The following is a 23,762-nucleotide window of genomic DNA, read 5'->3' as shown; positions in this document are numbered from 1 at the left end:
TCCACATGAGACCAATCAAAGAGGCACCTGTTGGTGAAGCATCTGCAGACCACATCCCACAGCCATCAGAGTGTTATTGTTTACATTTCTTTTCTGAGGGTTCTCAGGAGAAACATCCTAGTGAAAGGATTTTTGTGTCAGTGGCAGTGGGGTTTGACATGTCCTGAGTTCCCCAGAGCCCCTTCCTCTGCTGGTTCTGGGGGACTCTGGGGGGTTTCAGCTCCTCTGATCCAGGGCCACTCTCAGAGCTGCAGTGGCAGCACAGGCTGGGATGTTCCCCCTCTGTGACACAGAGTGTCTCTGTGTGCTGCTGGCACCTGGATGTGCTCCCTGTCCCTGTGTGTCACTGCCTCCATCTCCTGCAGCTGGGCAGAGGCTGAGCCAGAGGCTGGGTTTGACCACACTCCTGCCTTTAAATCCTCACCTGCATAGAAGGAACCAGGAGCAAAGATCCTGGTTCTTCACTTCCCTGCTCAGTTCTGAACTAGGATGTACCCCAAGGTACCACTTTGCTCTGTGATTCGCCAGCTTGTGTTGCCTTTCTGACCATTCCAGCTGGATTTATGCTGGATTAAAGTGACTGAATAATCATGGATTTAGGGACACAACTGCAGCAGAACCTGCCTTTATTTTGGTGCTTTAGGAGATCTGCTGGCAAGCTGTTTAATTACCTGAGTGCTCTGTGAGAAGCTGAGGAGTCCTGCTGCTCAGCCTTGCTTTTCCCTCCTGCTACCAGGGAAATGCACTGTACCAGGCACTGTATGGGCCTGCATATTTTTGTTTTTCCATTGCACACAGCCAGGGACGTCAGCTGTGTCTGAACCCCTTGGAGGATCTCTGCCTTAAACAATCCTGCTCGTGTATTTCACAGCTGTTACTGGATATTTTGGGTAAAAATGGTCACTGCAGGTTCTCCTGGTTAATCCATAAACACTGCAAGTGTGCATTCTCCTCCATGCTGTGTACTTCATTTTCAGTTTGCTTCCCTGTAAAATACTCACTCTGGGGTTGCAGCTTTAGTGGTGGTTTTTAACATCCTTCTCCAGGCTTTTTTGTCTTTTAAACAATTCCAGCTGGCAGAGGAGGGCAGAGCACTTCCCTGAGTGTCCCCATGATCACAAGTGAGGAGCAGGACCCTGTGGCAGTGTCTGTGACAATGTACCAGTTTCCTTCCTGGGTGAGGGGACAGCAGGAGGTACGGACAGTACCTGGGAAGGGAGATCCCTCCTGGCATGGCTGCCCAGCTGGGCAGGCACAGGCCACCTCCAGAGTCTCTGTCCTTGTGGTCTGGGTGTTCAGTAGCTAAAAATTCCCTTCCCATGGCCATCTAATGGACAGCTTCCTAATGGATGTCCCCAAAATTCCCCCCTTCCCTCATTCCACAGGTTTGCCTTAATTGCAGGAAACTCAGCTTCCTGTTTCTCCCTGTCCTGGGGGCTGCTCCGTTGGATAATGTGATAATGGAACTGTGTTAGTATTGGAGCTGTTGTTAAATAAGACTTGGGGAGCTTGGCAGAACACGGGAGGGTGAAATTAAACCTCAGCTGGTGGGATTTGGGTGGCTGGAAATGGCAAAGAGAAAAAGGAGGGGAGGAGCAGTGAGAGCAAACTGGTTGTGCTTCACCTGACCTGGGATCAAAGGAACTTGGGCAGGTTTTGGGTGCTGGTAGGTCATCAGGAAAGGGTCTGTTTGTGTCTGTTGGTGGAAAGGACAGCTAAAGGTTATGTCAGGACCATGGTTCAGCTCCTCAAGTGTCTAGTCACATTTTCTAACACTGAAGTGGAGTTTAAGGTTGTTTCTTTGTGTCAGCATTGGTATGAGAGCAGCTACAGTGAGCCCTTTGCAGAAAGCTGCTGTGTTGACTCTAAATAAATAACTGATCCCTGATTTGTTAGATACAGGCAGCTCTTGGTGTGTGCTTTGTAGGAAGAAGGAAATAATGGATAATGCTTTATGTACGTATTTCACTCTGGTTTTCTGATAAAGCTGCAGGGCAGAGGGAGCTCTGTGGTGGAACAGAGTTTGCCTTGGGTGCTGGTTATCTCAAGCTGATCAGTGCAAAGGAGGAAGTGTTAAACCTGCTTGGGGAGAAGGAACTTTCAGTTCCCTAACCCAGGTTATTATTGAGATAGTGTGGATAAAACAACACAACAACACAACATTAAACACTTTCAGAAACACTGTAAGGAGTTTGGTGAGGTAAAGACTGCCCTCCTTTCTATCAACTGCACGCTGTTAAATTGCCAAGTCAATAATCCACAATCAAATGTAGAGAATTCTATTTGTATTAATGCAAAGCATGCTGCTGCTGGAGCTGTGTGTTGTGTTTCCTGACCACCTTGTGACCAAGGGCTCTTCTTTTCTTGTTCCTGCAGAGTGACCAGCAGCTGGATTGTGCCTTGGATTTGATGAGGCGCCTGCCTCCACAGCAGATAGAGAAGAATCTCAGTGACCTCATTGACTTGGTGAGTACTGGCTGCTTCCCAGGAAGTGCCTGCTGACAAAGGTCTGGGATGTAAAAACTTCTCTGGGGCATCTGGAACGTCTGGTGTGGTATTTTCAGGGTCCCTAGGATGATGGAGGAATTGAGAATCTGACTCCATGTTCTTGGAATACAAATTTATTCCTTCCCTTCCCTTCCCTTCCCTTCCCTTCCCTTCCCTTCCCTTCCCTTCCCTTCCCTTCCCTTCCCTTCCCTTCCCTTCCCTTCCCTTCCCTTCCCTTCCCTTCCCTTCCCTTCCCCTATACTAAAACTATACTAAAGAATAGAGAAAGGATATTTACAGAAGGTTACAAAGAATGATAATGAAAACTCATGACTGCTGCCAGAGTCCCAACACAGCTGGCTGGGATTGGTCATTAAGTCAAAACAATTCACATGAAACCAATCAAACAAGCACCTGTTGGATAAACAATCTCCAATCACATTCCAAAGCAGCAAAACACAGGAGAAGCAATCAGATCATTATTATTTTCCTTTTTCTCTGAGGCTCCTCAGCTTCCCAAGAGAAGAAATCCTGGCAAAGGGATTTTTCCAGCAAATGTGACAGTGGCAGTCTGGTGATGTGTCTGTCCCCTTGTCTTTGGGCAAGGTTGAGCAAACAACCACTGGCCAAGCAATGTCAGGAATGCAGGGGTTGTTTGGGGCTGTGTGTGCAGGGACTCTGAGTGAGTGTGAGCAGTCATTAGCAGCTCTCCTAATGAGCTCAGCCCAGGTGCCAGCTTGGAGGCTGCTGTTGGAATTTGGGACAGTGAGTGCAGATGGGTGCAGGCCTTGCACCTGGGTATTATCTCCTGATAAACAACCTGATGTGTGCAGCTCTGGGAGCTGCAGTGGCTGTGCTGCCCCACAGGCTGCAGAGACACTGCTGAGAAGGGCTGGGCATCTGGAGAACACCCAAATCTATTTATAATTTGTGCTTTCTCAGATGTTCTGCAGTCTAGTGTCAAAAACCAAACCTGGCTGACCATTTTGTGTCTGATATCTTTTATTCTGCTTGTCCCTGGAACTTTTTGTTGTCCTTTGCACACTGCTAGGGAGGAAAACTGATGTAAGAAGGATTTCTAGGCTCCTTACAAGTGGCCCATCCTGTGATGCATGTTTGGGCTATAATAACCTGGTCAGTGCCAAATGTCCCTTCAAACAGAGTGTGGCACAATTGCCTCTGAGTAACTGAAGGTGTTACTGAAATATGGATTTAATCTGTACAGAGTCTGCTAGTGGGAAACCTGTATTCTATTGTCCAGTCCAAATGCATTGCTTATTTCTAAGCTTCTAAATTTGTGCAGAAGAGCAGCTGCTCACCATGTAGAGGTTTGGTTAGGAAGTGCTTCTAAAGCTGGTGTTGGTAAGCTGTGGTCAAAAAGTTGTGGCTGACTTCAATTTATCAAACATTTCTTTTACTTATGTAAGCCAAGGTACAGGTAAGAGAGCTCTGGGGGTCAGGAAAGAAATTATTCCCTGCAGGAAAGGATTATTTCTCTCTCTTGAAACCATTTAATAATTGGCTACATCTGTGCCCCCAAAACCCTTGGCAACCTAAAACATCATTTTTGTGGCTGTGGCTGGAGGTGGGACACAAGTAACTAAATCTCTGATCTGATCTGGTGTGACATGGTTTGTTTTGTGATGAAATTGGGAGGACTGAGCTGGTGTTGGGGTCTGAGCAGCTCCCAGGACCACTCCAAACAAGGAGTTGTTTGGTCAGCCATGGTAAGCTTGATGTGTAATTGGTCTGAGGTTTTTTAATGACTCAGAAAATTGCTGGGTACCTCTAAATGCTGGAATTACTTTTGGATGGTGCTCATTAGTGCTCTACATGCTTTCCATCAGCAACACACTCCCTGGGCTCCCTTTCACAGTGTAACATGAACCAGAGCAGTTTGGGGGCTGTTAGGAGGAGGGTCTGTGTCCCCCACATGAGGCATTGCAGCCCCTCCTCTGGGGCTGAGATGGAATAATTTATTAAATCCAGCACAGTTCCTTTATTGCTGAGACACCTGTAGAGCTGTTCTGCAGCCACTCTCAGCCTGAGCTCCTGGAGTGTGCCCTGGTTAGACAAGAGCAGTGTGTGCTCTGCCACCTGTAAGGCTCCAGAAACACCAGGAGCCAGACTGGAGTAAATAGATTTTTGACCTTTTTTTGGCAAATTTCATCCCAGCCTTTACATCTGTCATTTTGATTTTGCTGCCTGTCCCATTAGCAGGCAAGAACCTCCTTGAGGAGAAAGGGCAGACTCCAAATGCTCAATGAGTATGAGCAGGTTCATTAAACTGAGGGGAAGAACTGTAAAACATGGCACCCTGACTTCTTGGCTCCCTTGTGCTGGGTTTCTGTCTTGGTTTGGAAAAACAGGTGTCTGCTAAGGAAGGCAGGAGCCTCCCCTGACATGGAGAATGTAAACCCTCCCCACCCCTCCCAATTGCTGTAAATTTTAAATTAAGGGGCTCTCAGGCAAAAATATGGGAGCAGGAAATAACAGTTCTTTAATAGGGAAAAGAAAAAAAAAAAAAAAAAGATAAAATAAACAATGCAGTACACTAGAACAACAGTGACAGAGTCAGAACCCAACCTGACACCCTGTGGGTCAGGGTGTTGGTAGCAGTCCCACTGGAATTGTGGCTCAGCCCTCCTGCAGTGTCAGGGGTGGTTCTGCTGGAGTGTGGGGGATCTGTAGAGAAGGATGTATTCTTCCTCCGAAGATCCAGTGGAAGAAGAGGCAGCTGCTGTTCCTCTGGGGAATCCTGGGGAGAAAGCCATGCTGGTGTCTCAAAAATCTCTGGATTATATCTGGGTAGCAATGCTTGGCTCCTCCCTCTGGGTGGAGCATCTCCCAATGGGATGCTGTAGTTCTTATCAGTCATGCAGTGACATTCAATAGTCTGTTATCAGCAGATGTCCCCCCCCCCAGGGAGGTGTGAATGTGGTCACTCAAAGAGAGAGATAAAGCAAACTGCCCACTTGACCAAGGTAATCTGCCATACAGATGGTAATGGAAAACAACTTGCATTGCAATCTTCAACAGTTTCCTTGCTCAGTCCACTGCCACAGTGCAGGAGGTGGGAAGCAGAGGCTCATGTCAATATTTGGGGTGAAGTTTAGGGTATTACTTGAAGTCTGAGCTCAGTGAGCCGTGGTGTTTTCATAGGATTTAATCTCCAGCTGATGGTGGCTGCTTGCTTAAGATCCACTGAAAGGAGAGAAGATGGCTCAGAAATGTCATTGTGTGTAACGAGTTTTCCAAAACTGACACAGTAAGGAACAGGCATCTCCTTCCCAGAGTCCCAGAATGGTTTGTGCTGGGAGGGACCTTAAAGCTCATCCAGTCCCACCCCTGCCATGGGCAGGGACACCTTCCATGAGAGCACCTCACTCCCAGCCCTGTCCAGCCTGGCCTTGGACACTCCAGGGATCCAGGGGCAGCCACAGCTTCTCTGGGCACCTGTGCCAGACCCTCACAGGAAGGAATTCCTTCCCAATATCCCATCTAACCCTGCCCTGTGGCAGTTTAAAATCACTTAAAACACTGGGCTGGTGTTCCTGCTGGGAAGGATAACCACACCAAGCTCCTTTCCTGAGGTCCCTCTTACTCCATCCACGTTCTGCTGCCTGTGGCTCATGCAGGAGCATCTTGGTACCCAGCTGAATCCATGGAGTACATCCAGGGCTGTCCATGACTGCCCCCAAGTGTTGTGCTGGCAAGGGAAATGGCCCAAACTTGAACAGAAGCAAAAGGGTGGGTGGAAAAAGAGAATTTTTGGGTCACTGGCCCTCATCAGCCCAGACACTTTTCATTCATTAGCAAAACAGTTTGTGGTTTGCCCTTTCACCACATCTGTTGTTGGGTTTTTCAGACTGCTGAGGCTTCAATTAGAGTTCATTAGGGACCTTGTCAATCACAGCCCTCAGAAGTCTGCCTGAAAGAAGCTGTACATGGTGCTGGGAATGGGCCTTGGCATGGAATGCTCTGCTCGGGGTTCAATTAGTCATTATTTGTAAATGCCCTGCTCAGAGGCTGTCAGAATGTGCAAGAGGACTTCTGAATCTCTACAAAGTTTGCTGCAGGCACATGCCTTTTTAAGGACAACTAATTTGAACTGGAATAATTTTCCATGGAGCTCCTCTGGGAACTGTGAGCCTTGGAGCAGCTACCTGTGGGCCAAGTCCAAGCTGAAAGGAAGATCCCAGAAGAGGAGAGAGGAAGGTGATTGCTCTGCTCTTACATGGGTTTGTTGTGAGGATGCTCCAGGTCAGAGGTTGTACTCGATGAACTTCAAGGTCTTTTCCAACCTAAATTATTCTGTGTGTAGTGACAGCACTTGGAGCATTAGTTCAGATGTTAAATGTGTCACAAAAATGCTGTGTCACCTCCTTGCTGCCTCACATTGTCCTGGAGCTGCTGATTCACTGTGCTCCCCAGGGAACCCTGCTGTGGATCACATCTGTTCTCAAAACCTTCTGGAAAGGGACTCTGGGGTGTTCTTTGCTTGGAAATGTCCTGGGATCAGCTGAGGGAGGTTTGTGTGGCTCATGGAGTCACTGTGAGTGTCTGTGAAGGAGGGAAATGTCCTGGGACCAGCTGAGGGAGGTTGGTGTGGCTCATGGAGTCACTGTGAGTGTCTGTGAGGGAGGGAAATGTCCTGGGACCAGCTGAGGGAGGTTTGTGTGGCTCATGGAGTCACTGTGAGGGAGGGAAATGTCCTGGGACCAGCTGAGGGAGGTTTGTGTGGCTCCTGGAGTCACTGTGAGTGTCAGGAGCTGTGAGGGAGGGAAATGCCCTGGGACCAGCTGAGGGAGGTTTGTGTGGCTCATGGAGTCACTGTGAGGGAGGGAAATGTCCTGGGATCAGCTCAGGGAGGTTTGTGTGGCTCATGGAGTCACTCTGAGTGAGGGAGGGAACCTGGTGGAGCTCACTTTGAGTGGCCAGCAGCTCACCCTGGAAGGTCAGAGCAGTCCGTGGCAATTGCTCTCCTGCTTCCTTTGCTGAAGGTAGCTGCACAGAAGGTCAGCCCTCTGTGCTTTTAGCTGGGCTCTTTCCAGGAGAAACCCCAAAGAAGGATCAGCTCCTGGGCAGTGCTGCCATGGAGGGTCCCTTGCTGGGACAGCCCAGGACGAGGGGGGTGAGGGTGTCTCCAGAGTCCTTTTGAGGTATTTTCTTCACACAGCTTCAATGACATCTTTGAGGGCTGAGGTGGCAGAGGTGGAAGGAAAGTGGATTTATTGTCCTCATGGGTCATGTGCAGCACATCACAGATCTGTGACAGGGTTGCCTTGGGGCTTTGACTGGAGTGTGGAAGTGGATGCACTCTTTGTGACAGTGATCACAGGGTCTCACGTTGAGGGAAGAGATGAGGATCTGACTCCATGTTTCAGAAGGCTGATTTATTATTTTATGATATATATTATATTAAAACTATACTAAGAGAATATAAGAAAGGATTCCATCAGAAGGCTGGCTAAGAATAGAAAAAGAAAGAATGATAAAAAAGGCTTGTGGCTCAGAGAGTCTGAGCCAGCTGACTGTGATTGGCCATTAATTAGAAACAACCACATGAAACCAATCACAGATGCACCTGTTGCATTCCACAGCAGCAGATAATCAATGTTTACATTTTGTTCCTGAGGCCTCCCAGCTTCTCAGGAGGAAAAATCCCAAGGAAAGGATTTTTCATAAAAGATGTCTGTGACACACTCTTAGTCTTGGTGAGAGTTAAGCAGGTTCCCTTAGCAAGTACAAATTTCCTGCTGAGTGTTTCATTTGGATGTCTGCCTGGGTGTGTATAATACAAATTAGATGAAGAATCTAGCTGACTCAGGAAAATCAGCTGCCTGGCATGAAGTGGGGACAGAAAATGGTCCTCACAGGATGGACAGGCTGGCCAGGAGAGGGAGGGAGAGTTGCTCACAGCCTCAGCTTCTCCCTCTCCTCCCCCAGTAAGCCTGGTATTGGAGCAGCAGTCATTCCCAAAAGTGGAAGCTTTCCTGAAGTACAGAACCAAGCAATGCTGCCATTGAAGAATTAAAGTGAGAGCTCTTTAAAGACACAGCACTCATAACTTTGCTTTGGTTATTTTTGAAGGCTCTGTTTGCAATTAAAGATCTGGGAGGTGATCAGCTCTCCTTTCTCATCACAGGGGAATACTGAAGTGTTTTTAGTAGAATGTGTTACTTTTTTAGAAAATCCTGGGGTGATGAATCTTAAAATGTATAAACTGATGATTTTGAAATATTTGAGCACAGTTCAGGCTGTTGCTTCATGTGAGCTCCAGGCAAGTCCCAAATCTGCTTGCATGCCTTCAGTCACTGAAGATATATGAAGCTACAGAGCTTACCCTCAGGCAAACTGCACTGCTTGGGCTGCACACACCATAAAGAACATGAGAATGTGACTGGAGCTTTTTGTGTTTGGAGTCCAAGAGCCTGAGCACTGAGCAGCATTGCAGGGAGAGATAAAATAATTGGATGCAGATGGCCAGCTGGGCGTCTGGTGAGGCTGGAAGATGTTTTAAACAAAAAATCAGATCCAGTGAAAGCTGAAAAAGAGGTGGTGGAAGCAGAAGTGCTTTGACAGCCCTGTGGGCTCAAAGCTGAGTCTTTGACCTGCTGTTCTGCTTGGACTTGCTGACCTGTGGGATGAGCTCCCAGCAGCCAGGCAGGTTTCTAACATGAAGATTGTTGGCTAAAGAAAGGGGCTCTGGCTCTCTAAATAAATGTATGGTGGTTGAGAGCCAGTTTTTCCATTTGGTGAGTGGCTGTAAGCAGGAGCTTTTCCAGCCAGCAAAGATTACCTTGAATATCTTGATGGTCGCTGGAGATAGCAATTAATATATGTAAACTGTTAATGTGATGCTTGGCTTAGAGCTAGCAACCCCATTTCCTGGCATGACATTGGAAAAGGGAGTTTGAATTCTGGCCTTATATCATTTATTCTTTCTATTTTTAAGCCTTTTTGTCTTCCAGGCTCCTGCTGGTGTTAGAGACACTTAAAATATCAGTTTAAATATCATTGGAAGGGAGTGTGTGTGAAGATGGAAACCTCCCTAACCTCTCTCTGAAGGATGGAGGGGAAAGCTGGGACAGAGAAATACTGCAGAAAGAATGTCCTGCATATCCCTGAATTGTTGCTGGATGTCTCCAGCCCCAGCTGGACCCTTCACAAACACTCAGGACTTCCCAGGACACTGATACCCTGTGATGGCTCCTGGGGCTGGTAACAGGATCCTGGAGCTTCACCTGCAGGTCACAGGCACAGCCCAGGGCACTCAGCTGTGCCTGCCAGATGGCTGCCTTTGTTTCACAAGGGGAATCCAGCAAAAGCCCTGTTTTATCCTGCAAGGCACAGGAGGAAAGCCAGGGATCCTGTTTTATGAATGGTTCTCATCTTTTTAAATGTAACATTCTGTAATTAATGTGACATGTCTGCCATGACACAGTTAGCTGGACAAACCTGGATTTGCAACATCTGTCTTTCCAGAAAAGCTCATTTGGTTTAATTTTGGTTTTGCCAGTTCTTGCAGTGCTGGAATTCAATGCAAGGACATGAATAACACTGAGCTGTTTCCAGTATCAATTATATCTTGTCTGAACACAAAAGTCCATTTAAGTGCCATTTCCTAAACAAAGCTTGATGGTTGTGTGGCCTTTGGACCTGTGATGGATCCAATTAAGGTTTAGCACTGTGTGGATTTGTGGGAGTGACTTCACTGGTGGCTTCAGGCCCAGGATGAGTGGAGCCAGGCTTCCTTCTCGAGCTCCCACAGCATTTACTGGGCTGTGCCTGCCTTCTGCAGGAACAGGAAACTCTGGGGCTCTGCAAGGACTCTGAACCATCAGAATAATGCTGGATTAGAGGAAGGATCTGGGCTGGAGGTGTGCCAGAAGGGTTATTTTGTGAGAGGGTCAGGGAGCTTCCACGGGCTCATCTGTGTTTGAGTGGTTTCCCCAAATACAGGAACAGCTCTTCTGACTTCCTTTAATGTTGAAAATTCACAAGTGATCAAAATCCTCACCTTCCTGGTGGGATGGGGCTTTCTATTAAAAACTGCTCTCCTCACAGGCATGTTCAGATTCCTGCAGGTTCAGATTCAAAACAGGATGGATCTGAGTGGCTCCTTAGCTAATTGAAGTTTGCCTCATCTTCCCAGAATTGTAGAAATGTTTGTGTTGGAAGGGTCCTTAAAGATCACCCAGTGCCCCCCTGCCATGGCAGGGACACCTTCCACTGTCCCAGGTGCTCCCAGCCCTGCCCAGCCTGGCCTTGGGCACTGCCAGGGATCCAGGGGCACCCTGTGCCAGGGCCTGCCCACCCTCACAGAGAATTTGTTTCTAATTTCCAAAGTAAACCTAATCTCTTTCAGTTTGAAGTCATTCCCGCTTGTTCCTTCAGCTTCTTTAAGGAAAATAATGTATAATCTTTAATTTTGCTGCATTTAGCAGAGTTTTCCAGTGTGTAAGGTTCCTGTGGAGGTCAGTGATGCTGACCTCTGAATAAACATGGAAAAAGACTCTTTCTTAGGACTGGTACACCAGGAGTGTTCCTGTTTCAGTGCTAGATGTGGTACATTTCAGTCAAGGCTGCAGAAGAAAACAGCCCCTGGGTGTGCTCCACTGGAATGGACACAGCCAACATTGGCTGTCCTGAGTGTGTGAAGTGCAGAATTTGATGCAATTCACTGTGGTCAAAGCAAGGATGGGGACTGTGTGTCACAGGTGGAGAACTGAGGTATAACTCCTCTTTCCTCTTTGAATTTGTTCTTAGATGTTGTTTAAAAATACTTTAAAAAATAATGCAGAAGCAATTGTTTAATTGCTAATGAGCTCCTTGAACCATGAAGTGAGTTCAGAAGGAATGACTGAGCTTAGCCAAAAAGGGTATGGTTTCCACTTGGCACAAGTGATTATTTGTCTTGATAGCAGAGCAGTTGCCTTAATTAAAACACTGTCCACATACCTGGGCAGCTCTGCAGGAGAGTTTGGTTTCACAGGACAACAGCATCCTTGTTTGACACGTTTCCCTCACTTTCTCATCCAGGTTTTCTTTCCTCTGCACTACACACCCTTTGTGCATCTCCTTGGAAAAAAATATCCCCCAAACACTGTGCCCTGTTCATTCTGAATGATGCTGCTGTTCTTCCAGGCTGAGCCCCAATCTCCTCCTTTTTTTCTTTCCAATTTACACTGAGGGTGGTCTCACTCCCTGAGTAGCCAGAGGAGATGGCTGAGAGCTGATCTGGGGAACAAGGGTGCCCTAGGGCCAGGTGACATCGATGCTGGCCTCTAGCTGGAGATACAAGGTGCAGATTGTGTTCTGCATGTGACCTTGCAGTGCCTGCAGTGGGAACAGATTGTGTCAGAACAAAGGTGGGAGCCCAGGCTTTGCTTTAAAAGAACCTCAGCCTCCAGTGTTGGCAGCACAGTGACATTTATTTGTAGTGCAGTGATGAATGGAACCAGATCACTGCTTTGCTGTTTCAGTTTGCCCTGAGCAGTGGCTTGATTGTGTTTCTAAATTGAAGTCAAAAATCCACATGTAATGACTGCTGTAGATAAGTGCTCAGGCACCTGAGTGAGTTCTGGCTCTTCAGTTAACACAGAACAACCTTAACAAGAAAAATTAACAACACAAATCCACTGTTGATGAAAACTGAGAGCATCAGATGCCTTCCAAGCAGAGTTGCCTTTGCTGGGATCAGAGAATAAACTGAATCCTGCAAGAGTCTGAATGTGCACAACAGTAATTGAAATGTTTTAGTAAGATTCAGTTTAAATGTTTTAGTAAGATTTAGTTTAAATGTTTTAATAAGATTCAACACTCGACATGGAAAAGAATCCAAAGGGCCTAAATTCAGTAGGAATCATAATCTCATGAACATAAACCTGAAGTGTTTAAAGCTGCAAATTACCTTGTTCAAATTACTGCCTTTGCCTTGTAAGCAATTTTCAAGAGTAGAAGAGGAAAGGCAGCGGGCATAAATTGTAAATTCATTCTTAGAAAGTGCAGTTGATGTAATAAATGGTATAAAAATAATATTCTGGGGGTAACTGTACCACACTTGGGTGCTTTTGCAATAATTAGAATTACACTAATAGTTCCATCAGCTGGAATATCTGTTCTTTTTATAAATGCTGTCAAAATTTTCTAATATTTCCAAACTAGATGAGTGGGTTTTCTTGTGTTTTATTCTGAAAGATGAGAAGAGGAAAAGAATAGATTGCCTGAAGTCCTGTGGAGTGTCTGTACAAGGAGATGGGGTGTACAGCTTGTTTTACAGTGGAGGTTATAGTACAGAGCAGTATTATATTGCAGTAAGTGTGTGATATAATGCAGTCACTGTTATGGCTGTAGGAATAACCACAGCCCTCAGAAATTGGGAAAGACCCTGCTCATAAATATTTGTTACCAAATCACCCACAGATAAGTTCAGTTCAGTAGATTGCATCTTAAAAAAACAATGGCTTACAAGTTCCTTCTAGTCAATATGGGATTGTGCTCTGAGCCCTGCAGAAACCCCACACCAGGCACGTGCTGTTCTTAAAAGAGAGTTAAATCTAGAAGTTACTTGTGAGGGTTTTTTTATAAGGGCTGTAAATTCAGCTTTTCTGCAGGGGAATCATCTCAGCCTCGGGTTGGGCTTTTTGTGAGAGGCTTTGTGTGGGTATTTGGGGTTGGAGGAGTGCACAGTGAGGCTCTCCTGCTCCCTTAGCACACGTGGGGTGTGGGCTGTGTCCAGAGAACCACAGTGGAAGCAGAGGCTGGGGAAAAGCCACTTCCCCCAGTTGTGTTTCCATCATAGCTGCTCATCCCAGAGGCAGAGTCTGTCCCTGGGCATGTCCCTGTGCTGGGGGGCTGCTGGCCAAGGGATGTTCCACTGTCACCTCTGCACCCAGCTCCAGGGCTGGGCTCTGTCTGAGGCCAGGCAGGCACACTGAGATGCTCTCAGCCCAAAATGAATGGTCAGTGGGGAGGAGAAGGAAGGGACAGAGGGGATTCCACCAGATGTGCTCACAGACACAGACTGATCATCTCACCTGCCTTGTGCCCACACTGCTGATTTGGATCAGCCCCTGGAAGTATTTGGGGTGTCTGGTCTCAGGAAAAGAAGGAATTTCCCTAAAAGCTGCTGTTGCTTGTCCACTTGTGTTTACCCAGGAATGTGTTGAGGGTTTGAGGCTTCCTCAGCCAGACCTGGTACCAGAGGAGGAGCTCTGAGAGCCCTGAGCTGAGTGAAACCCTGACCTGCCCTGGGCTCTGCAGTTCTCACTCATGGCCATGTTACAGCCTGTAGAGACCAGAATAAAACATTCAGATGAATCTTGCAGCTTTTTCAGCACTTTGCCAACCATATCTTTTTTGCCTCTGATTTTTTGTGTGTTTAAGGATTGATTGTGGGGGTCAGGTGTTGCATCACTTGCTGGTCTCATCTTAGAGCCTTGGAATGGTTTGGGTTGGAGGGACCTTAAAGCCCATCCAGTGCCACCCCTGCCAGGGGCAGGGACACCTTCCACTGTCCCAGGTTGATCCAGCCTGGCCTTGGACACTTCCAGGGATGAGGCAGCCACAGTTTGTTTTGTCATTTCCATTTAGGTTTTTTTTAAATTTATTGTTCATAGTCACATTGGTTTATGTGGTTTATGTGTGTCCCTGCTCACTCTGACTGTCATCCTCTGTGTGTTACTGCCTTGTACTTGGGGTTAGGAATGTTTTTGTTCCAGGCAGTTTGATCTCCTCTGTCCTGTCTGGTGCATTAAAATCATTTCGGGGCTGTTGCACCCCAAATTTGTTTTTTCTCCTCCAGGCTTCTTTCCTTTGAAATGGTGCTAATCCATTCACTGAATCAGTGGCTTGAAGAGAAGAAAGCACATTTCCATGTTTTCTTTATTCCTCCCTCCCTCCCTCCCTCCCCTTTTCATTTCTTATGAGTTGTGAATTCATCACTCCATGATTAATTTTGCCCTTGATTGCCTTTTGTGCTCATCTCTCAGTCAGGTTTTCATCTCTGTGATGCAGAGTGATCTGTAGAGGACATTCCACACTGCTTATTCCTTTCTTGTTTTATTAGCAATAAATTGTTGTTTTATTGTTACCAATCTGTTCAGGAACTTACCAGTTGTGCTGTGGTGTCACAGACATCTTTTATGAAAAATCCTTTCCTTAGGATTTTTCCTCCTGAGAAGCTAAGAGGCCTCAGGAACAAAATGTAAACATTGATTATCTGCTGCTGTGGAATGCAACAGGTGCATCTGTGATTGGTCTTATGTGGTTGTTTCTAATTAATGGCCAATCACAGCCCAGCTGGCTTGGACTTTGTCTGAAACAGAAGCTTTTGTTATCATTCTTTCTTTTTCTATTCTTAGCCAGCCTTCTGATGAAATCCTTTTGTCTATTCTTTTAGCATAGTTTTAATGTAATATATATAATAAAATAATAAATCAGCCTTCTGAAACATGGAGTCAGATCCTTGTCTCTCCCCTCATCCTCAGACCCCTGTGACACGGTCACACTGTGGTCCTGTTGTGTTGTTGGCAAGGGACATTTTGCTCCAGTCCATTTCCTGGCAGTGAGATCTGGGCTGTGTTCCTGCAGGATTCACCCCTGCCCTGGGTGTTTGATGGCAGCAGTGATGGGTGCTGGTCCCTGGGCTGGGCACAGGGTGCACATGGCCTGAGGTGTGTGCAGGACAGGGAGCCCCATGTCCCTGCAGGGCATCCCAGGCCCTGTGCCAGGCTGGGAGCAGAGCTTGGCTTTGTCCATGGGCAGGGCAGGGGGGCAGCTGCTCCTGGATCCATGAGGGGCTGTGCAGGATGCAGGAGGTGTGTGGGATTTGACACGTGCACACACAGAGATGTGTTCATTCTCCTTAGCCAGCCTGGTCGTGCTTGGCCACTGGAAACTGCTCTGAGAAACGGGAGATGAGCTTGGGGATGGTGGATTCCTTCAGCAGCTCCCTCATTCCCACTGCTCTGTGAATATTTACCTTTATCTACCAGCCCTGGACAGTCACTGCCCTGGCTGCCTTGGCACAGAGTGAATTGGAGAGAGTGTGTGTGTCTGTGTGTGTGTGTCTGTCTGTCTGTGTGTGTGTCTCTGCAACTGTATCTGTGTGTCTGTGTGTGTTCAGGTGTGCAGGGCCACACCAGTGCTTTGGTCATGACACCTGAAATTACTGGAGATGGGAGCACAGGGATTTGTTGTGACATGATGATTTCTTGAACAGTTTTGGCTTTGGGACAGATGTGGGCTGTAAGTAACCAAATCTGTTCTTAGGGGTGCCAGTGCCTTCCAAGGTTAACGTGCTGCCCTCTCTCCCCTCCCTTTGCTTGTCCCCCCCTGCAGGTCCCCAGCCTGTGTGAAGATCTCCTCTCCTCTGTGGATCAGCCCTTGAAGATTGCACGGGACAAGGTGGTGGGGAAGGATTATCTATTGTGTGACTACAACAGAGATGGGGACTCCTACAGGTGAGTACCCAGAGCTGGGGCTGCCTGCTGCTCTCTGAATGGCACCCACGGACAGACCCTTCTCCCTCTTCTTTTCAGCCAAAAAAATACCAGTAATTTAAAGATTTACAGCCCAAAATGTGCTGTTGTTATCGTGCTAAAGGGGATGACTGATGGATTTCTCCTTGTTTTCTGTATTCTGGATTGAAACCAGTCAATTCTCTAGCAGAAATGGCCTTGGTAGGAAATGAGACCATTGCAAAGTTATAAAATCTCTGGAATGGATAATGACAGAAAAGAAATGATGCAAGCTGTGGGTTTAAACAAAATCATCTTCAGCTTGTACAAAACAGGGTGGATTTGCCAGCTGTGAGAGGCTCTTTCACTCCATATTTCACAAGAAATTGACTGACTTTGGACTCAGTGTCATTAGTTGTGTTTGAAAATCTTGGCCCAAGTTTTTACCAAAGAAAAGGAATCCCCATCTACCAAAATAGCTGCTATATTCTGAAGACTGGAGACAAAACCAATGGAAATACTTGAACCCTATGAGCTGTGTATAATTATAATTAATTTTGGAGAAGGAGGGACTGCAGTGCTGGAATGGTACAATCAAGTTTCAGTGTTTTGGCTGCCACTTTGAGCACAGTCTCTCTTTTCATGTGTTTTCCTCTACCTTGCCATTAGGATGATGTTTATCATTGATGTTAAAATCATCCCTTCCCTTTCTCACATTGCTGACTTTCCTTAATGGCTGTAGTGACAGTGGCAGAGTTCCAGATATTTAATATAAGAATAATGAGTTTACAGGCCAGAAACCTTTGTGACTCCTGCAGCACTTTTATTCTTCCCCTTAACAAAGGGTGCTGGGCTGTCAGGTAAGGAACCCACACTGAATTACCAGCTCAGCCATCCTGCTGCTTCTGGGGATGATTCTCAGGCTTCCACTTGTCTCTCCTTTCATAATTTACATTTTAGTGCTTGGAATTATCTCCAGGAAGAATCTCACTTTGCTCTGTGTAGATTTGATGTAGGGTTTTACATTCATCTGGCCAGAATGTTTCAAGAATTGTGTTTCAAAGTGGAGATTCAGAAAATATTTTTCAACAAATCTTTTTTCTCTGGCTCAGGCATCACTGTAGAAGCAGCTGAGGTTGCAGAGCATTTGAGATGAATTGGTTCAGTTGCTGAGAGTTGCAGGGAAGGTCCCTCTCTAATGTGAAGCACGTGTGTGTGGATGATTTACACAGAGAACATGCTGAGATACATTTTGTCCTGGAAACAAGAGATGGAGAATGAGAGTGGATGCAGAGTTTGACAGTGCCTCTGGATTGTGGCTGAGTGTAAATCCTATTGAGTTTTTAAAATATAACCTATTGCAGGGGGCCAGCAAGTGAGCAGGACCCCAAGGTGGAGTGTCACTCACATTCTTTAGGGCACTAATCTCATATTTAGAAACTATTCCAATCTTCCACAGAAGAGCCTGGTGCCTTCTATAAAAGCATTTTGCATTAATTTTGTGTGCCCCAGCTGTTAGATCCACATTAGCAGCTACTTGCATGTTATCAGTTCTGAATTAGTAAATAAAATCAGAGTTCAGAGCTGCTGCCCCCCATGAGATGCACCCACAACTGCAGCCCCTCTGGCAGGAGGGAGAATTAAATCCTGAATTTCTTGTGGATCCTTCAAGAGATGCTTTCTCCCTGAAGCTGTGATGTTTCTTGCAGCCCCTGTGCATCCTGCTCAGGCTGCTGATGTGGACACAGGAAAGGCACTGGTTAGACACTAATGGGACACTGTGCAATCACTAATGACCCCTGTGTTTAATTATGGCACATGACAGCCCTTCCTCTAAGGTCAGTGTCACTCTTGCCTCTGAAATTTGCTCCATCTCTTTCTCAGAAGGTGTTAAATAGCTGCAAGGAAGCAGGAGGAATTTGCTTTTTGAAATCACTTTGAAATTTTCGGGACTTATTAAGTAATGAGGTTTCAGAAAAGCTCTTTCATTTGTTCCTCCAGAACAGGCACCATGTGTTAATTGCTGGCAGGGAAGAATCCTGCTCCTAAGGCTTTTGATTCAGGCATTCTGGATTGAAGTGATTCTTCCTTCTGGAATTGATTGGTCCCAGCTCTGATTCATGGAGTAAATTCTTTCCTTCAGCACACAGCAGAAGCCTTTGAAACCCCAGCAGCACTGCCCTGTGCATGTTAATCCCATTCTGTGCCTGTGTCCAGACACTGCTTCACCTCATCAAATCTGCACTTGTTACTGGGAAGTGCCTCTTGCACTAATTTAATCAATTAGGCCAAGGTCTAGGAGGAGTTCACTGGGCTTTTAAAAGCTTTTGATATTTCCACAGCCATTTTCCAGAGCCACACGCTCGATTAGCAGTCCCAGGGAATGTTGTTCCCTGCCTGACACGTGCTGCATCCCCAATTCCTGCACTCTCCCAGCTAAACACCTTCCCTTCCTATTGGACAGATTGCTAATTGCATTTCTTTTAGCAAGAAATATTTTTAATCCAGGTATTTCCAAGCACTCCCTGGTCAGCTGAGCCTCAGTCCTTCAGCAGGAGAGGTGGGGCTGGGTGCTCAGACTTCCTCATGGGATTCCAGTTTTATAGGGCTGGCTTTTTCCAGTGGCTTTGCAATTTCACTGGGAATTTGCCTGGAAAAAATGCTGCTGTGGGAAGTGAATATCCTAATGCTTAGCCCATCACAGTTTAGTCTTTCCTTATGTTTAGACAGACTTGGTTTGCTCCATGACAAATGTGGATCAGACTAAAAGGTGGATTTTGGAGTCTCCTTGAATCTTCATAAATAGATAATTTTTATTTTCTTCATATTATTAAATCCTGCTTGTGGGAGTCTCACAGGTACTTCTGTGAGTGCTCCTGGAATAGCAGAGGTTTTTGAAGGATATCAAACAGTCATGGAATCCACATTGTGAAGTCAGACCTTTTATTAATTTTATTTTTTAATATTAGACTTCAAGGTCCCTGACTTTGTCCATACATTTCCACTCGAAGTGTGTTTGATCACTCTGTTAAATGGAATCCTTATGGGGAATTTGGGGCCAACAACACTGAAACCTGTTAGCTGAAACACAAACCATTCTCTTTTGGGGAAATTAGAGGTCTGACTTTTGAAATTTAAGTGCTTGTCCATCTGTCTTTCTTCAAATAGTCTCCAGTTAAGTGTTTAAATGTGTTGTGAGTGCATTTCCACAAAAATAAAAAATACCGGGCTGTGTTAGGAGGTTTTTTTGTTGGTAAAGCTGCTGCTGGCTCCAGCTGGAATGGGATGAAAATGGCACAAGCTGCTGGCTGGCAGGGTCTGTTCTGGCTGCCCCCAGTGCCATTCTGCAGCCTGGGGAGAGTTTGGTGTTTGCACTTGGAGCATCTCCCAGGGGTTCTGCAGGAGCTCCTGCTCACCCTGTGCAGCAGCTCAGCCACCTGGGAGCACCAGGGTAGCACCAGGGGGGGGTTTATGTGAATCTGCCCCAGATTTCAGAGGTTTTAGGAGTGAAGAAAGAGCTGAGGAGGGAGCAGCTCATCCCTGTGTGTCCCTGCCTGCAGGGAGGGCTCTGAGCAGGCTCTGCTCCCTGGGACCAGAGGAACGGGCAGGGAATGATCCAGGGAGCTCCAGCTGAACAGGAGGAGCAGGAACTTGGCACACTGTGGGACACAGTGCCCAGAGAGGCTCTGAGTGTCCCTGCCTGGGGCTGTTCCAGACCCATCTGGGCTCAGCCCTGCTGGAGCAGGGAGCTGGCACCAGATGAGGCCCTGTGGGCCCTCCCAGCCTGACCCAGCTGGATCCTGTGGCTGGTGACTCCTCTCCAGAGCAGCCACATTTTATGCAGGTGTTTAAAATCACAAAACCCCAGAATTACTGAGGTTGGAAAAACTCTCCAAAACCATTGAGTCCAACCTTGACCAGTCCCCATCTCAGAGCTCTGAGTGCCATGTCCAGTCTTCCCTGGACACATCCAGGGATGGGCACTCCAACCCTCCCTGGGCAGTTCCAAGGCCTGAGCACCCTTTCCATGCAGAAATTCCTCCTGATGCCCACCCTGAGCTCCCCATGCCCATCCTGAGGCCATTCCTCTGCTCCTGTCCCTGTTCCCTGGAGCACAGCCCAACCCCTGGCTGTCCCCTCCTGTCAGGAGCTGTGCAGAGCCACAAGGGCCCCCTGAGCCTCCTTTGCTCCAGGCTGAGCCCCTTCCCAGCTCCCTCAGCCTCTCCTGGGGCTCCATTCCCTGCCCTGGACACGCTCCAGCCCCTCCAGGTCCTTCTTGTGGTGAGGGCCCAGAGCTGGACACAGCCATGAGATAGAACCATGACCTGAAAGCATCACTTGGGTGGATGTGACACAACTCCTCCACTTTCCCTGGTGTCCCCTTTCCTGTCAAGTGTGTTTGGCAGGAGTTGTGGGAGCAAAGCAGAGGCTGGGGCTTTGTGCTTTGCATCACACAGGTACCAGACCCCGCTGCCTTTCTGAGAAATGAGTGACAAAGAGAAAAAACCTTTCCCTGTGGCCAGGACTGGGACCTGGTGCTGCAGCCAGGGGCTGGGAAAGAGGAGAGAAAGGGTGGAGGAGCTTTTCTCTGAGCCAGCAGTGTGATATGTGTAAGTTGGTTACTCCAAGGGGAAATGAAAAGCAAAATGCAGGTTTCTAGAATGGGAGTTATAAAAGCCTCAAGCAGATGGGCAGAGGGTTCCATTAATCTTTTAATACCAAATCTTTCATTAAGAACACAAAAATCTCCTCCACACCTGCAGAAATTGTAGTAAAACCTGCAGCTTTAAAAAACCCTGTTAAATCCTTCAGACTGTTCAAAGGGTTTCTTAATGTTATGCTAAAGGTAGAGTTTATTTCAAAGCAGAGTAGTGGAGGAAAATGTGGACCTTAATCATAGCCAGGAGTGTTTGGCTCAAATGCTGTCAGATCCCAAATAAACTACACAATCGATTTGTATTTGCATGAAAACAGTTTTTAATATTTAATGTTCAACAGCTGAAGCCTTGTTGTTGAATAATATAAGTATGCGAAGGAACAGATTGAAATCTGATTTTTTTAATATAGAAAACCTGAAGCCAGGGAATGGCCCCCAGGTGAGTTCTGAGGGCTCAGTTCCCCCTTTTTGCCAGTGTTGGAAATGGCTGTGGAGAGTGCAGCTCTTACAGGTAGATTGCTCTGGGCACATTTTGGGTTTTTGTGGAAGTTCAGCATCTGTGGATGAGCTCAGACCCATCAATATTAAACCTTTCAGAGCCATGGAATACCCTGAGCTGGAAGGGACCCCCAAGGACCATCCAGGCTGACTCCTGGCCCTGCACAGACACCCCAGCAATCCCTGGGAGTGTTTCCAGATGCTCCTGGCAGCTCTGGCAGCCTCGGGGCTGTGAGCAGGCTCTGTCTCCTTGTCTCAGTTTGGAAAGCCAGGTGTCTGCTAAGGAAGGCAGGAGCCTCCTCTGAAATGGAAAATGTAAACCCCCTCCTTCCAAATTATTATAATTTTGAAATTATGGGACTCTCAGGTAAAGATATGGGAGTAGGAATAACAGCTCTTTACTAGGAAAACTTAAAATACAAATGTTATAATACAAAAAACAAACAGAAAAAAAAAAAAACTATGGGCAGAGTGAAAATCTGATCTGCCCCCCTGTGTGCCAGGGGGGTGTCCCAGCCCCATCCCATGGTGGCTCAGCCCTCCTGCAGTGCCAGCTGTGGCTCTGCTGCAGCAGGGATCCTGCACAAGGGGGGAGTTTTCCTCTGCAGCTCCAGGGCTGCTGCAGATGGGCCTGGGCTCCTCTGGCCATGCAGGGCAGCACAAAGCTGCTCCCCTGGCAATGCAGTGGGCAAAGGCTGCCCTGGTGTCCCAAAGCTCAGATTGGATCCAGGCAGGAATGCTTGGCTCCTCCCCTGGGCGGAGCAGCTCCCCATGGGATGATGGAATTGGATCAGCCATGCAGGGACACTCAGTGGCCATGGACAGCAGAGATCTCCTGGAGGGAGGTTTGGCTGTGGGAGAGATAAATTAAAACTGCCCAATGAACAGAAGATAACTGCCCCACAGATAGGAATAGAATGCACAGCCCCATTTCCAGCCCAAGACACTGCTATCTGTTTTTCTGTCCCCTGGTGTGTCACAGACATCTTTTCACTAAAAATCCTTTCTTAGGATTTTTCCCTTCTGAGGAGCTGAGGCCTCAGGAACAAAATGCAAACAATGGTTATCTGCTGCTGTGGAATGCAACAGGTGCATCTGGGACTGGTCTCCTGTGGATGTTTGGATTTAGTGACCAGTCACAGCAGAGCTGGCTCTCACTCTCTGTCTGAGCCACAAACCTTTGTTATCATTCTTTTCCATTCTATCCTTAGCCAGCCTTCTGAGAGAAAACCTTTCCTTCTGTTCTTTTTAGTTAGTTATAATGTAATAAATATACATACATACATATATATACATATATACATATATATATATATATATATATATATATATATATATATATATATATATATATATATATATAAAAAATAAAATAATAAATCAAGCCTTCTGAACATGGAGTCAACATTCTTGTCTCTTCCCTCACCTGAAGAGCCCCTGTGAGCACTGTCCCCTGGTGTGACTGTCCCTTCCTCTGTCCCTGCAGGTCACCGTGGAGCAACAAGTACGACCCTCCCCTGGAGGACGGTGCCATGCCCTCGGCTCGCCTGCGCAAGCTGGAGGTGGAAGCCAACAATGCCTTCGACCAGTACAGAGACTTGTATGTCAGTCCTACCCTCTGGGCCCTGTCTGTCTGTCTGTCTGTGTCCCCTGGGGGGAGGCAGAGCTGGGTTTGTGATGCCAGACGTGATGAAATCTGTCAGCTGGTGCTGAGGTGCTTTCCCACCTCCTTCCCCCTTGAACAGATTGATGCTGTCTCTTGTCCTGGCATGACCTGGCTTCTCTTTGATCTCTAAGTTCTGGCTTAAACCATCTGCATTTTCCATTCCCTCAAGGCTGTACTCTTAAAAAATCTCTGTGTGCAGCAGCAGCAGCTCTCACATGTCCCAGTGAAAGGATAGGCACTGAAGGGCAGCAGCTGGGCAGGGATTGATGTGCTCCTGCTGCAGGGTGCTTGGTTCAGGCCCTGTCCTGTGAAAGAGGTGTAAAACAAAGGAATTAACAGAGCCTCTGTGGGGTCAATGTAGATTGGGCAGTGGATTTTTAAAGTTACCAGTTGAGCAATTTTCTGTAGATTGGGGCTGTGCTGGTCCTGCACTGCACTTACCTCCACATCCTTGGGATGGGATCAGCTTCAGCTGTGGGCTCTGTGGTCTCCTAAGCAGTGCTGGAGTGGAAAGTGATGCTAAAACTGCACAGCAAGTGAGTGTTGGAAAGCAAAATGAACCAGTGTGTCCTTCACTGGGACACACTCTTAGGGAGGTGCCTGAAGCCATGAAAAAAAAGAGCAAACTTCATTGCTGCTCTTGTTGCCTGAAAAGGGAGATAAAACACAGCCTTAGATGTAGTTCATCATGTTACAGTGCTGACAGAAGCACATTAAAAGGGACTTTCCTTGCTGGGTTCTGTGGCTCAGTGTAAATACAGCCTGTCCAAGTGTGTTAAACATCACACTTCTGTTACAGGTATCAAATCTTTACTTTTCATGCATTATTTTCATAGCTCTCCAACTTGTCTTAAGTAACACTTGTTATTGGTGTCTGAACTGAGTGGAAGAAAGGAATTTTGCATATTCAGCAAAGGCAAATTTGCAGTTACTCCCCAGATGCAGAACAGAGTAGGTACCAATAAGATTTTTAATACCCTGAGACAAA

The 23,762-nt window shown here is 46.9% G+C and overlaps 1 protein-coding gene across 2 annotated transcripts in view; it reads left to right on the top strand.

Moving 5' to 3' along the window:
- The window catches only part of CAPZB (capping actin protein of muscle Z-line subunit beta), a 63,726-nt gene that overhangs the window by 14,271 nt on the left and 25,693 nt on the right, over positions 1-23,762 (top strand). For both annotated transcript variants that reach the window (XM_063177119.1, XM_063177118.1), the window contains exons 2-4: positions 2,377-2,466; positions 15,835-15,956; positions 22,595-22,708. In XM_063177119.1, the coding sequence (XP_063033189.1) occupies positions 2,377-2,466; positions 15,835-15,956; positions 22,595-22,708 (326 nt within the window). The remainder of the gene's footprint in view (positions 1-2,376; positions 2,467-15,834; positions 15,957-22,594; positions 22,709-23,762) is intronic.

The sequence above is a fragment of the Melospiza melodia genome, chromosome 26, assembly GCF_035770615.1.
Source record: "Melospiza melodia melodia isolate bMelMel2 chromosome 26, bMelMel2.pri, whole genome shotgun sequence".
In the NCBI taxonomy this organism is placed as follows: Eukaryota; Metazoa; Chordata; class Aves; order Passeriformes; family Passerellidae; genus Melospiza; species Melospiza melodia.
Note: the sequence above shows the minus strand (reverse complement) of the source record. Positions and strands in the feature narration are given on the sequence as shown.